Source organism: Ammospiza nelsoni, chromosome 3 (assembly GCF_027579445.1).
Source record: "Ammospiza nelsoni isolate bAmmNel1 chromosome 3, bAmmNel1.pri, whole genome shotgun sequence".
NCBI classification, from domain to species: domain Eukaryota; kingdom Metazoa; phylum Chordata; class Aves; order Passeriformes; family Passerellidae; genus Ammospiza; species Ammospiza nelsoni.
In genome coordinates this window covers 89,276,203-89,291,379 of record NC_080635.1, presented here as the reverse complement: position 1 = coordinate 89,291,379, position 15,177 = coordinate 89,276,203, and the positions used below count along the sequence as shown (strand labels likewise).

General features: G+C 39.6%; 1 protein-coding gene across 1 annotated transcript in view; it reads left to right on the top strand.

The window, feature by feature from the left end:
* Nucleotides 1–8,390: 8,390 nt before the first annotated feature.
* HMGCLL1 (3-hydroxy-3-methylglutaryl-CoA lyase like 1) overlaps nt 8,391–15,177 on the top strand; it is a 76,480-nt gene continuing 69,693 nt past the window's right edge. Inside the window, exon 1 of the mRNA XM_059469088.1 lies at nt 8,391–8,522. Coding sequence (XP_059325071.1) covers nt 8,418–8,522 — 105 coding nt within the window. The 5' untranslated portion in view covers nt 8,391–8,417. The remainder of the gene's footprint in view (nt 8,523–15,177) is intronic.

The window sequence follows — 15,177 nt, the reverse complement described above, 5'->3', positions numbered from 1 at the left end:
CATGTTCCTGACTCCAGGCTATACCGCTGCTAAACTCCAAATTCTTGCTACAAGACATGGAGATGTCTGTCCTTTTAGAAACAGTTGTACATATTTTTGTAACAGAAAAGTTCTGGCAACTTAAATAGAGTGGTGACTACATCAGGTCCAGATGTAACATGGGTAAACACCGCTGTGTTTACAGTGGGAACACAAGTTCGTTGTCTCATGAACATATTTGGTGACAACACTATGGGAAGGAGCAGGAAATGGATGCTAATGAGGCTGAATAGCCAAAGTCTCTCTGGGACCAATTGTGAAAGAAAGTTAAAGCTCCCCTTCCTGGCTGTCAAGCACTGGAGCAGTCCTACTGCCTCTGTGGCTGCAATGCTGTCTCTCCTGCCTGCGCTGGCACCCCAGGGTGATCTGTTCCCCTTTGCTCATGCTTCTCAAAAGACCCACTAAATGAGAATTATAAAAACTTATACTACCTCCAATCTCTGTTAGTACTCTCCTTGAGCTCAGAATATAACAAATCTGATTTATAAAAATTGAGGCATTGTGTCAAATGATGTTCCTTGACATGGTGCAAAACACGTAAAAATTTTAAATTCTGAAATTCTACATGAGCAGAAAAGGAACAAAAAAGCTTTACCAAAAAAACCCCAAACAAACAAAGCACCAACCCAAAATACCACAAACCAAAACCCAAACCAAAAAACCCCAAACACAATAGTTTTAAGTCCAAAAGTCTGTTTACCTGTTGACCTTCTATAAAACTATAGATCTTAAAGAATCTCACTGCACTAGAATCTGCAATACATAAAGGTCAAAGAAAAGTCAGAACTGTAACACTAATGTATTACTATAGAACTAATGAAATACTTTATGTGTTGTTTTTGATTCCTTATCATTCAAATTCCTGGCTATACAGTGATGCACTGTCAGCATTAGGTCTGGCATTTGGGATTCTCTCCTTGTAAATGGGAAGCGTAGGTCCAATACTCTGAAGGCTTCTCAAACTCAGCCAGGAACTTTGTAGCTATTCCTCTGTGCTTGATGTTTCCTACTTGCCAAAATTCAGTGGTTACCTTTTCAACATGTGCACGTGCTGCCCTGCCTAGAAAACACCAAAGTTTCCTTCACCACACTGGAAAAGCAAGTCTGTACCTAAACTGGAGCAAATGCTTCCCTGAGGGTGATGTGGGCACCTAGATCCCTCCATTTATTCCAGGAAAAAATGCAGCTCAGGCAGCTTAAATCTCTCTAAAAGACTATAAATTAAATTAGGCATTGCCTAATTTAAGTGCCTAAAGTAGTAGGTTTGACTAATGCTGTTCATGTCTATTTTTTTCCTTTGCAGTCTCATGCAGATTGGATCTGTTTGTTGTGAGTTAACCCTGGTAGGCAATTCAGCCCGACACTCACTGACTTCCCCACTGTGGGATGGGGGAGAGAAATAAAGGCACAGAGGTGAGAAAACTTGTGAATTGAGATAAAGACAGTTTAATAGGTAAAGCCAAGCTGTGCATGTATGCAAGGCAAACTAAGGAATGGACTCAGCACTTCCTCTTGGAAGGCAGGTGTTCTGCCATTTGCAGCAAAGCAGGGGTCCATCACATACAGCTGTTCCTCGGGAAGACAAATGCTATAAACCTGAATGTCATCCTGTTTCTTCCTTCCTCAGCTTTTATTAGTATGTTGATCCTTTTGTGGTTGGCTGTCCCAGCTGTGTCCTGACTTCTTGCCCTCCCCCAGTCTACCCCTGAGAGAAACAGAGAAGGATTTGACAATGATCAGGAATAAAATAATCAAACATGGGTGTCTTATCAACACTGTTTACATCACAATTCCAAAACACAGCACCATACAAGCTGTGATGAAAACAATTAACTCCATCCCAGCTAAAACTAGCACCTTGTTGTACTAGGACCACACGAACACTTCTAAAAGTCATTATTTGCAATCAGAAGGATGATAAAATTATGAATTTTCCTAAGAAAATCCTAGTTCTTGTGCTGTCAAGTAATTATGATGCTTAGAGATATGTTTTAGTGATAGACTTGGCCAAATTGGGTTAATGGCTGAACTCAATGATTCTAAAATTCTTGCCAAACCTAAGCAACTTTACGATTCTCTGATAATTCTATGAGCTGACACACAGACCTTAAAACTCCCAGATGTAGTATGAGAAACAAATCTCTTCTCATCCTGGTATACAAACATCTGCTTTGGAGGTGAATTGTATTTTAAATTGGGGAAAGAAATAATTAAGGCTACTAAGGAATGGTTGATGCTGCAAATGGCATTCTGGTTGTGAAAAGAACACTGTTCTGTTTCACAGAATATTGCTTAAGCAACACTGTGAGTCCTAAACATAACAAAAATAAGATGTATTCTGCTTCACAATATGACAGTAGCATTTTAATTTAAAGGTATTGTAGGTTTTTCTGCCCAGATAAAGTTTACAGATAGATTTTTGTTAGAAATGTGGATTCAAGAATGTGCTTTTTGTTGTAAATGCAATATGAAATAGTGCATGTCAATTTTTATGTGACTAAATCTTGCATTAGTGATGAAGATAGCAAAACAAGATGTAAAAAATCGGACTTTTTCCAAGTTTTTTTTTTACTTTATAGTGCTGTTGCTACCATTCTGCTAAAAAGGAAATCTCTGAATGTCAATATCATTCCAGTAATTCCTATGTCAGTCTTTCCTCTAGAGTTACAGTATGCATTTGCCTGGTTCAGTCTTTACTATTGAAGCCAAAAATTACAATTCTTTGTCCTACTTATGCATACTACTAAAGAGGATTTTAGATCATAGGACTCAACTGAAAACTTCAAACTGACTCTGAAGTTAAATACAAACAGAAATGGAGAAAAAAATGATGCACACATCTACTTGATGATCTCAGATTACTTTGCATTATGGCACATGTGATATTTGTTTTTACCCTACACTACACACTATTCCAATTTATTTTTTATTATTTAATGGTATTTTCTCCAAAAGTTTTTTTGTGTTGATAATTTAAAAACTGCTTTTAGTTACTGTGGATATACATTTTAATTGCACAATGTTTAGGCAAAATTATATGAAGCAAGTTGAAAAACACAAAACCTGATATATCACACATAAGCAAACTATCTTGGCAAGCACATCCTTTATGTGCGAACACAAACTTTCCTTTTTCTCTTAAGTAATAACTCTGCCTTTTTTACTTTTTAGTTGTCAAATTAAGCAAGTTTATACTGCACCAGAAAACTTTGCCAGTGGTTGTTTTTTGGTTTTATTTTTTGTCCTTAGTAATGTTGGTGACAGAAGAAATAGAAAAATTCTAGGGTCAGACTGGTCACTACACTATAATTTAAACTGTTGCTATTGCTCTGGAACTCGGGCACAGTAATTCGGGACATATTGCAAGTAAATTTAAAAGTTCAGTTTGATGGCAAATGCCTCAAAAAACCCTCAAACTTATTCCTAGTATGTTCACAAAATATGTTTTGCATGTTAGCTTAGTAATTAGAATATTACAATTTAAAAAGAACATGTACATTTAGCTTTTGGGTTTGTACCATCCATATACATTTGTGTTTTATTGGATAATGCCTAATTCATTTTCAATTGATGGACAAGGTTGAAATAGAGAAGTTGCATATGGTTTGTAGAAGATAGTTCATTTGATACTAAAATATATATCTAAAACAAATCAAAAGAATTGCTCCCTAAGAGAACAGAAAAGGTTCAGGTCTTTAATTTTTTTTTTTTCCTGTTTGGAAAGCACCACTCCCAGAATGCACTGCATGTACAATTTTCAGGTGGCTATTTTTTTTTCTGTTTTGACTAAACTCTGGTAAAAACTCTCTATTTGAGAAGCAATGGACATAGCATAAAAGCTGTTCCAGCATTTCTTTATCCAATAAACACTTCCTAAGAGTAATTTATAGTTTATCCTACATGAAGTAAAAGGGTCACTTTTTTGAAAAACAAGAAAACCGGCTTCACTGAAAATCAGTACTGTTTTGTTGTCTCTTAATAACATAAAGAGAGGAAGGAAATCAGAGGTCACTGCGTATTGCACCTTATAATCCCTATAAAAATCACATCAGCATTTACTGGCAGAGAAGACTAGGTGGAGATGGAGATACTAAGTACATGATGTGAAAAAAAGAGATGGAAACAAAGTCTGTATAACAGCAGGCAAAACACTTGCTCTGAAAAGGAAATATATTCTTAAATATTAGAATAGCACCTTGAAAATCCATTCAGGAATTGCCTTACGGTTTCTCCCGTTACTGTCAAGTGGTAGGTCAGGTCGCTGAGACAAAGAAATCACAGTTCTAAATGATGGAGTCAGACAAGGGACACATTTGGCTCAGCAGCATTTTTGTCAGTTATGAAAATGTCTCAAATGGAAAACGTTATCCATAAATAAGCACTTCCTGCTACAATTCTCTGCTGTCCTTGATATGCCTCATAACAATTTTAGGTAGCTATGCAGGGCTGGTACCTTGGAGACCACCCATAGACCCAAGGGCTGCCAAGTACCATTCCTGCCAGTGTGAAAGTCAGCACCCTTTACAAATGTAAAATAACACAGCTCATGACATGTCCCCTTTTTAATGACTCTGTGTATGGGTGTATAACTATGAAACCAGGTCTAAACTCTAAAAGAATTTCCTTCTTTTCCTTTTTGATGCTGCATAGTAGCATGAGAATAAAGCTAAAATGTGTCCCTTTTTGTGTTTGCTTGTTTTACACTGTGATCTAGTTACCATAAACCCTGCCATCTGACCAAATTACTGAAAGAATAGAAAAGAACAAGCTCCAACATCTGGCAAGACATTAACTTGGACTTTCTTCTTGATTGTGTCTGTTTCAAATGCCAGGTGTCTATCACCTGGGCTATAGTTTTATTTTGGCAAAGTAAATCTATTACTAACTCTCTGAAGAATGCCGTCTCTGAATGATGCTGCAGCTAATGGAATACTGATTTACTGCCACAACTGTAAAGGATATTTTTAAACATTGTGTTACACGTCCCATCAATTTAGATCAACCAGACCTACCATATGTGAGAAGTTATCTACATTTTTCTCCAATAAAACTGAAATGATGAAAGCTTTGCTTTCCCTGAGGTATGATCCAGTATTGGTAGCCCCATTGTTGGTTTTTTTTAGCCCTCATCTTTGTCAGGGCTGGAGCATATTATTCCTGCAATGCTTGCCAGAATTCTATGGCTTACTTGTTGTTTGAGACTCACCATATGTGTCTTTGATCCCTGCATAGTAGGCACTTTGGCTGCTTGCCAGTTTGGCACTTATGATTATCATCAGTATGAATAGCTCCCTTGCTTCTGATTCTGTCCTTCTTGCTGTCATCAAATCACTCTTTAACCAACTTTCTTATTTTCTTTCAGATGCTTATAAATGATCAATCTATTTTTACCATGCCTTTCTTGGCCAAGGTTTTGTGTCACACTGCAGGAGATCCAACAGCTTTATGTTTCCACTCCTAATGATCTGACTGCCAACTACCTGTGTAACTGCATGGCAACAATGAGGAGTACAGAAACATCTCTTGTGGTAGTGTTTGGAGTTACTCTGCATATTACACAAATATGCCTGTTTTCCCCATCTGGTTGGCTTGGTGGCATGATTTCTTTGAGAGATTATTTATTTTAGTCAAAAGCATTCCTTTTAATAAACGTTTTAAAACCTTTGACCAGAACGCAGCGTGAGCCAATGACAATGATAAATTCAGAGGAGTATCAGAATGATAAACAGTTTCAAGAGACAAATGGAAAGCCAAAAGCCAGTTGTGCACAATTTCTACTCACTATCCTGATACAGCACTAAACACATCTGAGCCCTTCCATGTGTTCTAGCAAACTGAAGTTGTTCCAAAATGCCGTTGTTGAACAAAAGATACACAGAATTAAAATAAGGAACAGCACAGGGCACATAAAAGTCCAGAGCACGAGAGGCCCACATGATGCTACAGAAAGATCTGCCAGAAGTGCCCACTATTCTTTACCTCATCCTGCAAATCTTCCGTTAGTAAATACACTGGTACTATCACAGGACAAGCGTGTCTGCCTTCATGTTAACTCATAAAGTGGGGTGGAGTAAGTTTTGTAGCCTCTGCAAGAAAAGAAGAGTATCAAGATGATTGTGTGTGCCTAAAACACAATCCTCTTGGAGCATCTTTCACTCTGTGCTGTCCAATGCAACTCTTATTTAGCAATAACAATCCATTTTAGCTCTAGAGGTTTTAACACACAGGGCCTTTTCCAATAGAAAAATTATCACACCCTTCTCCCAAGAAACATGCATATTTCATACGAATGTGTTTTATTTTTGTGTCTCTTGTTTTTGAAACAACTCCTTGCATTTAGAAGGACCAGTTGAAAAATTCAGTGCAAAATTGGCAAGCGTGAAAAACAAATTCTGATTGCAGGGAGAATAAGAGGTAGAACAGAAAAGAAACAATGAGAAACTGTTGCATGAGAACTCAATCTGGGATTACTTCAGAATGTATCTGTTATATTTTCCTTCTCTGCCCAACAAACACCAAGAATTCAGGTAAAGATATTCTTTTTCAGAATATGTGGTGGTGCTCTGAGTCTTGAAGCAGGTTTGTAATAGTAAACATCCACACTTGGGTTAGGCTGGAAGAGGCCACTGAGGTTTTAAGCCCTACAAAAACAAAACAGTAACAGACAAAAAACCAATACCATTAGAAGGGATTTAATGTGCAGAAAATTGCACTTTGATATATAAGCTGCCTGCAGAGCATTACAATGCAGCTAATGTCAGAGGTATTTGTAAAAAAGATGATTAAAGGCCATAAGAAATTTGACTTTGAAACTGAAGCAACTCGAGAACAGGTGAGGTAGTAGGAGAGGTACACTTCATTCATAGACATAGTCCTAACTTTCTTGTGATTGCTGTTAACCTTTTTCCAGCTGGCTTTGTAATGTACAGAAAAGTGAAAATGAAATTATTGATCTTAATAAAGTGCCTTTCCCTTCACACATACCTCATCATTGATAAACGTTCTCTCACTGTGAGACAAAAAAGAAAGGCATGATTTTTTTGCCATCTTCTCTATATTTTATCCCTGACTATAGGTAACAAGACCAAAGCAAATACCTAGAGACAGCATTTATGGAAAGCTTAGTGGAATTTTGAACTGTGAAAATAAAAGAATGTTGCATTCACAAACATTTTACTGGAAAAAGGCAGAAACTATACTAACTGCATCAGATACTAGTCAGTAAAAAAACTTCCTGGCACTTTTCAGTGGCCAGATTTGAAATTGCAGATGACTACTAGTAATATTTTAAAACTTTTACACTGGATTTTAAATATCTTATTTCTGAAAAGCCATGATTATCCTTGAAGAACAAAAGCTTCCCAGCCAACCAATCAGCATCCAGTTTTGGTTTACAATTCCTATGAAAATACAATTTTTAGATGCACAGAACAACAAGGATGAAATGCAAAACTGCAAAAGAAAGATGGGGCTTTGACAGCATCATACCTATCCGTGAATAAATGAAACAGAGACTTGGTGGTAAAACCTGATAATCTTTTGCAGAAAATGATTGATGGAAAGGTTAATAAATTTAACAAAATATCCCTGATAGGACAGAAAACGAATGATCCAGAAGCAATTTTTGCTTGAGAAGAGTTTGGAAAGTTGGCTGACACAATGAATGTAAGGGAGCAGACCAAATATAACTTACAGCTGCGGAGAGAGCTATCGAAACCTGAACAGTACATTTGCAAAGCTCTAAGTTTTTGCTATCTAAATGGAAAGCAGAAATGCCAGTGTGCGCACGAAGCCTCGCGTCACCTGGACGCCCGATCGAGCACGACGTGATTTATCTTATCTTACATCGTTAGCACAGCCCAGGGAGTCAAACAGGACACGTCTGGAAGCAGCCCTGTCCCTTCCCCTTGCTCCTCTCTTTCCCCTCTACTGCCTAAAGCCTTGCCAGGTCAGGTCAGGCTGGGCCCGGTGTCCCGCCGGGAGCGTGTGGGGCAGCACGGCTGGCCGTCCCCACGCTCGGCCCTCTCGGCTCTCTCTCCTCAGCGGTTTCTCCCGCACGCAGCCCCGACTGCAGCCTGCTGCGGCGCCGGCCCAGCCCGCAGCCAGCGCGGCCACCCACAGCCGCGGCTCCTCAGCCGGGAAGGCGAAGGGGGCAGAAGGCGAGAAGGGGCAGGAGGCGAGGGGCGCAGAGGGCGACGGGGGCAGAGTGCGAGGAGCGGCACCGGGCGAGCCCGGGGGCCGGCGGGCGTGAGGCGGCGGCCGCCGCAGCCGCGCGGGAGGGGACGCGGCGGCGCTCGCGCTCCGCCAATCGCGGGGCTGCTCGCGCGCGGGCCGGAGGCTGCGCCCACCCTGCGGCGGCGGCGGCAGCCGGGCGAGCCATGGGCACGGTGCCGTCCGCGCTGAAGCACTGCCTCAGCTACCAGCACCTCCTCAAGGAGCAGCTGTGGATCGCGGAGCCGCCCGCGGCCGCGCACCCCGCGCAGGTACCGCCCGGCGCGGGTCAAGGAATGGGACGGGGCCGGCCCGAAGGGGCGCGGCCGCCAGCAGGGGGAGGACGGGGCGCCGCCGCCCCCTCGCCGCCCCCTCGCCGCCCCCTCGCCGCCCCCTCGCCGCCCCCTCGCCGCCCCCTCGCCGCCCCCTCGCCGCCCCCTCGCCGCCCCCTCGCCGCCCCCTCGCCGCCCCCTCGCCCCTCAGGCGCGTCCCCCGCGCCGCTGCTGCCCCTGCCTGCTCTGCCCCTGCCCGCCCGCAGCGCCCGGCTCTCTCCCCTCTCCCATCTTCCGTCCTGCCCGGAGCAGCGAGGAAGGGGGGGCCCTTACCCCCCGCCCCGCACCGCTGGGGTGTGTCTGGTCAGTGTTCGGCACACGGCCGGTGTCACGCCGTGTTCCAGGCAGTGCGAACACAGGTGGGTGGCGCTGGGGCCGTGGTGAGGCAGTGGCAAACCCACTCAGCAGTGGTCCTCGCCACGCGTGATCATTCACCGTGTGAAAATGATAAAATGGCAGGGTGAGACGCATTTGGGCGGGGGCTGCCCTTGCTGCACGCCCTTGTATTGCTCCCACGCGTTTGCTGTCGAGGGAGGAGTCCCTGCGGCCGTAGGGGTGCGGAGGCAGAGCCGGGGGCAGTCACGGAGGGGTGGGTGACGGTGGCTGCTCACCCTCCGCTCTGTGAGCTGCGAGCAGGTGTGGACAGTGGCTGCTGGGAGTGAAGGTTAGTGAGGTGCCCGGGCAGGCTGCGAAATCAACAGCGTAGGCCATGACTGTCCTGAACATGGGAAAGAAGGGAGGCAAAGTTACCAGCATATCTTCTCTGAACAGTCATCCAGTCCAACTCCAGCTCCAGTAATCAGTCAATGCTTCAAACCTTTAAAAACATAAGCCAAGCCTAGAACAAAATAATTTAAACTGTAGTTAAATACATTTTTAATTTTCTTTTTTTAAGAGCAGCTCTTGTTTGTTGCGTTTTCTGTTTTCAGATAGGTGGTGGGATCATCTCCCATTTTTCTCCACTCTTTGGAAGTGAAATTTAATTCCTATGTAGCAATGTAACTTCAGAGGTGGAGAGAAGATGAAAAATGTTCTGATTGATACGAAAACTGGCAGCATTTTAATTTTGCTTCAGATGCTCTGAGCCTCATATCTCAAAAGATGCATATATGGAATACCCAAAGCAACATTGTTGTGAGCATAGGGCTTTGTATAGGTAAGCCCCATACACCTTCCAGCTATCACACTTCCCTGGAAATAGTGTCTATCCAGAATTAAATCAGTGAAAAAAAAATCTACTTTTTTTTTTTAGTGGATTTTTTTTTAATGGTAAAGAAATAAAATAGGATTAATGGACTTTTACATACTAGGCCTGAAGCAAAGCACTATAATTCTGTTCACATGCCCTTACTACATTTTGGTGCATCATTTCCTTTCAAAATATCTGAACATTTTTTAAAAGTGATATGCCATTTGATTGTGTCAGTCTCTCTCCACCTATCAGATGAAGCATTTGAAAAGTCTTTTGCAACAGAGTGGGTTTGCAGTCAAGAACAATCATTAACATCTTCTCAGAAAATAGCTGATTAAAAAAGTTTTCTTTATTGTAATGGATCATTTTACTTAATTTTTGCAGTGCTCTTCTTTTATTTTCATCACCATTTTTCTTCGTCCAAGGATACAGAAGGATGTCATCAGTAAACAGCAAACATGAGAATATACAGCAAGCATCTCCCCCGTGCACATTGATGTGGGTGTGAGCTGCACAGTAAACTAATTAAATCCGGAGGTGGTCATTGTTCATGTTTTTTCACATTTGCTTCTGCATTACCTTGCTGTGATTTTACATGAATCTGTTCAAATTTCCATATTTCTCACATGGACTCTTAAACAACCCCCAGAGGTTTTCCTTATGTAGGAGTGCGTTCCATACCAATCCTGGTCAAGAAAAAAAGTGTTCCTAGTTACATGATCTATAACTATACTGGCTCAAGTGATGGTTGTAAAAGGTTTGTTGGTCTTTTTTTTATTTTTTTTTATGATCAGCATATGCAAGATACTTATGGCAGCACCACTGCAATGATATTTATGAGAGTACACTAAGGAATAAAATAGGAAAGAGGGTTTAGGTAGGAGAACAATTTCCCAGAAATAATGCTTTCATGGCTGATAAAAATATAGAGTTTATTTACTTGCTGAAATATTTTCGGGAGTTCCTCAGGATTTTTCTTTAACCACCAAGTAAAATGTAAATGTTGCTGCCAGGGCTCTTGTAAAAATAAAATCATTCTATTTTGTCTAAACACCCCAAATACATAATAATTTGGTTACATACTGTGCTGACTAATTTGTAGTCCTGTCCAGGTTCAACCACTTGAAGCTCTACTGGAGTTGAAATAATGGGTTCTAAAGTGAGTAGTAGAGTATCTTATTCTTTGTTTTCCCTTCTTTTTTTCTGTTTCATTTAGCCAACCATTTTTGTGGTATTTTTAGACAAATATTTGACTTTAAAAGATAGACTGACTTGAGTAGTAAAGTTGTTTAAAATGAGAGATGAAAAGTAATAGGTAATTTGTCTAGGTGGCTAAATAGACATTCAATAGAATTTTCTACTACATATTTGTAGAAGTTACTAATACCTATTTCAGTCTTATTTAGACTAGTCTGTGTTACATCAAAAAATTACTGAACACCTGACTGGTCAATGAGACACCATATTCCTGTTGCATTCCGGTGTGTTCATCTTTCTCCATCTTCTTAATTTCTTAACTGTTTGCTTCAGAATGCTTCCATTATGCTTCATACAAGGAATACAGTTCAGCTTCATTTTCATAGCATTACCCCAATGTATATGGTTTTTATTACCAGGTCTGATTAACTTAATATTAAAGGTTTGGTTTATTTTTACTAAATAAGAGCTATAGTACACAAGATTTTGTTAAAGACATGGGTTTATATCAGAACTGTAATATGTGCTGGCATCTATGGAAAAAAAAAGGTGGCCACAGATATTGCAGTATTGGGGAGATTTCTGCAGAGTCAAGGTCATTGCTGATGGTGACTCACAGGATTTTACCAGTGTGTAATGTCCTTTGTGGTTTGCTTTGTGAAGTGCTCAGGCTGAGCAGCAGGGAAGGTGTCTATCTGCTGCTGGTGTCCTCTGGTTTAGCAGCAACCTTCTTGGAGAAGAGATGGTCTGAGAGTAATTGACATTGATTGGTCTTATCCTACAGACTTAATGTTATATTTTCGTGCAGGCTAGAATGGAATTTTGCTGCATTAGGAATGTGCTAAGGACACAGCAGGAAGAGCTGGATGGCTAAAGTATTAAAGACTGGGATGAAATTCAAGGATACAGAATGATTAGGTGCTTTGAGACCTATCACCCAAACTAGAAACTTTGACTTTATTGTTAGAAGAGATTGAAGAAGAACCTGGGAATCCTCACAAATCATAGGATGACTATGAGCTGCCAATATAGTTGTTAAAAAAAATCAAGTTAGGTCCTGGTCCTCAGATAGAGTAGATCAGATATTTCCAGTGAAACAGGGAGATGTTGATGCCATTGCAAAGAAACTGTATCTGTTCCATTTTGGTTAGTCATGTCCAAGAAATTGAATTCCAGCTGGGGTAAGTTAGGTCTTGCACCACTGGAATTGGAGCATGATTTGGGAACAATGATTGGGAACAGGGAGGTGAAATGTAAAATGCTTGGGTTTGTTTGATAGCTAGTGTTAAGACCTGGAGGATGTGTGGGCAGGGTGGGAAGAAGAGGAATTAGCTGTTTAAAATAAAGGAAGATGTTGCTACCCACAAACACACACTTATACTCAGTCCATATAATAAATATAAAGTAGAAATTGAAAAACAAATTACACATTGGTGGAATTCTTTAGGAGCTTTTTAATCACAGTAAGGAGGATATGATTTAGGTTTACTAAAAGGATTATATGATGTGGTGTCCATAGTAGTGGAAATTACTTGGTTTTTAAGAATTTTTAATGATTATATAATAAGGAATAGAGGATAGATATTTAAATGTTTTGAAAGAGACAATCTATGTCCAGTTTTTTTAATTACATTGCATGGCTTAATACTTTGTTAAGGTCAGAGTGTCAACTTCAGTTGAGCATTCATCTGCCACTTTAAACTGGGGAATTCTACTCTGCAAGGGGGTAGTGGCTAAACACTGGCTAAATTATAAGCATCTTTTTCTTAAACCATTGCATTTATGTAGTACTAGCTAGGTGTACTAAGGGGTATAGTAAAATAAGAATGTATTAGGAGTCATGGTTTGGTGAGGGCTACCTACACTTAAAACAAATCAAGCAAAAAATAAGACAAAAATAAGACTCTAGTCTCTTATTTTGCTGGATGTAGCTGTGACTCTAGGAATTGTAATCTGTCTAAATAATGCTAATGTGTGCAATGTTATGTTGTAGGGTTTCTGTCACAGACTTAGGCTGTCATATGGAATGCAATATCCAGAATCATTAACAGTTGTTCAGGATATTACCCTTGGAAAATTTTATAACTGGGGAGGAACAGAAATGCCAGGTGCTAAATGCGTAAAATAATGAGCAAAAACTTGGTTCCTCTGATTTAGACAGCTAACTTCTGTTTTAGAGCCTTGATGCCAATGATTTATGTGCTACGTGCCTAAATATCCAGAATGAAAATGCGCAGACTAAGATTGCCTCATCTCCTCACTGCATGACACTCTTGGATCTAGAGATGCACACAAGTGTCTTACTTTTTCAGTTTTAATGTGCTAGTTTAGATTTTGTAATAGATTGTCATGTTTTAAACAGATGCTAGAAACCTCTCAAATTTATTTTTAAAGTAACTCAAGAATAACAACAAAACCCACAGTCCATGTGACAATTATATGTGTCTTACTCACTTATGTTTGATTCTTGATTCAAATTACAGCATAAAAAATGAAGCATATGGTATTGTGCAGCCTGGGAGGAGACAGCAAATCTCTTTTGTTTGAATCTTTTAGGTACAACTCAGAGCAACTGATTTGAAACATACTGTATTTCATGTTCTTTATATCTCCATGTAATTATATATTCCAGGAATAAATTAACATTTGCAGGCTCTCATCAAATAACTATTTAGGCTATTTTCATTTTTAAATTTAATTTATCAAGCTAAGAAGTACTATAAAAAACTGCTGACAACAATATTACAAGTTTATTAATTTACTGTGACAATTATCATACATCATTGTTTATTCCCCCCCTTTTTTTTTAATCTGATGAAAATTGCATGTGAGTAGAGAAAAAACAAGGTAGTTTTCTAGGATTTTATCTTACAGTTTTTGTTTCTTAACTCTTTCTATGGATGGCATTATTTAAAGATACTTAATGAAATCTTCATAGAGAAAGTATGGTAATTTCACTGGACAAAGGTCTTTTTTCACCTTCCTTTGTCCACCATTTTTACCTCATTCTATGTTTTCATCCTGACCTTTTGTTGTCTTTCATATAACCTAAGACCAAATAATTGATCACTAAGAATGATCACTGAAGTTCCTTGTTTCCAGTCCAACATTTTTCCAGCCCTTCTGTACTCTTTTATATGCAGAGGCCTTGTCAATACAGAGTCATTAAAGGAATCTTTTTCTCATTGAATACATTTTAAGAATGTCCCAAGAATGGGACTTTTTTTTTTTTTTTTGCTTTGTTGCAGATTTCAGGGAACATTTGTTTTTCTTAGTCTTCATAAGATTAAAGCATACAAATTTATTAAATAGAAAAATATATTTATATATCTTATATAAATATAATTATTAAATATATATAATAAATTAATAGAATAATAAAATGGAAGATATTATAATTTAAATTTTAGCAATCTATTAAGTTTGTATCAGCATGCTGTTTTTTCTTGTTGAATTTGGAAATTATGAATGACATATGATACATGCTGACACTGAAGGTAGTAAATAAAACACCCTCCCACTGAATTGAACTGGAGTGCAATGCTGAGCTCTTCCTAAAATGTTCTTTGAAGTGAAGAGGAGTTTCCCCTTCAGAAGAGCAAGTCACTAGACTCATGCCAGCTTTTTCAGTCAGGTATTTTATGTGCTGCAGAGTAAGATCTCAAGAACATTGAAGAGAGAGAGGCTGAAAAGACTGATTAGTTGGTTTGCTAGGGGTGCCAAACAGGATGTTAGAAGTTCAGAAGCTGATAAATTGTAGGTTTGACCTAAACTGAGTCACTGACTTTCAGGTTTTTTATACCATTGGCCTGTAAGTACTGGACAGATAACAGGAGCTTTTTATTTGATGGAGATATATGCTATACTGAGATTATTAAGTGAATTTAAAATTTTATAATAAAGGTGAAAATATTGTAAAGTATTTGCTTTGCACATTTGGGAACTAAAAAAACGCACAGGAAGTTTTTATTCAGACCCCATATCTGCCTTTTGCTGAAATCCCATTTGTGACTTCTCCCAACTCCATCTCCTTCAGAGCCTAAATATGGGCACAGTGATGTTCATTTCCTCTCATGCCAGCTCAAGAGGAGGATTGATTAAAGACACCCACATGCCATAATTCTTTTAAAATTCATGCATTTTGAGATAAGTCTTTTCTCATTACTTTGGCTGGGAGTGAAGATAAGTGAACTGCCAAAGATCACT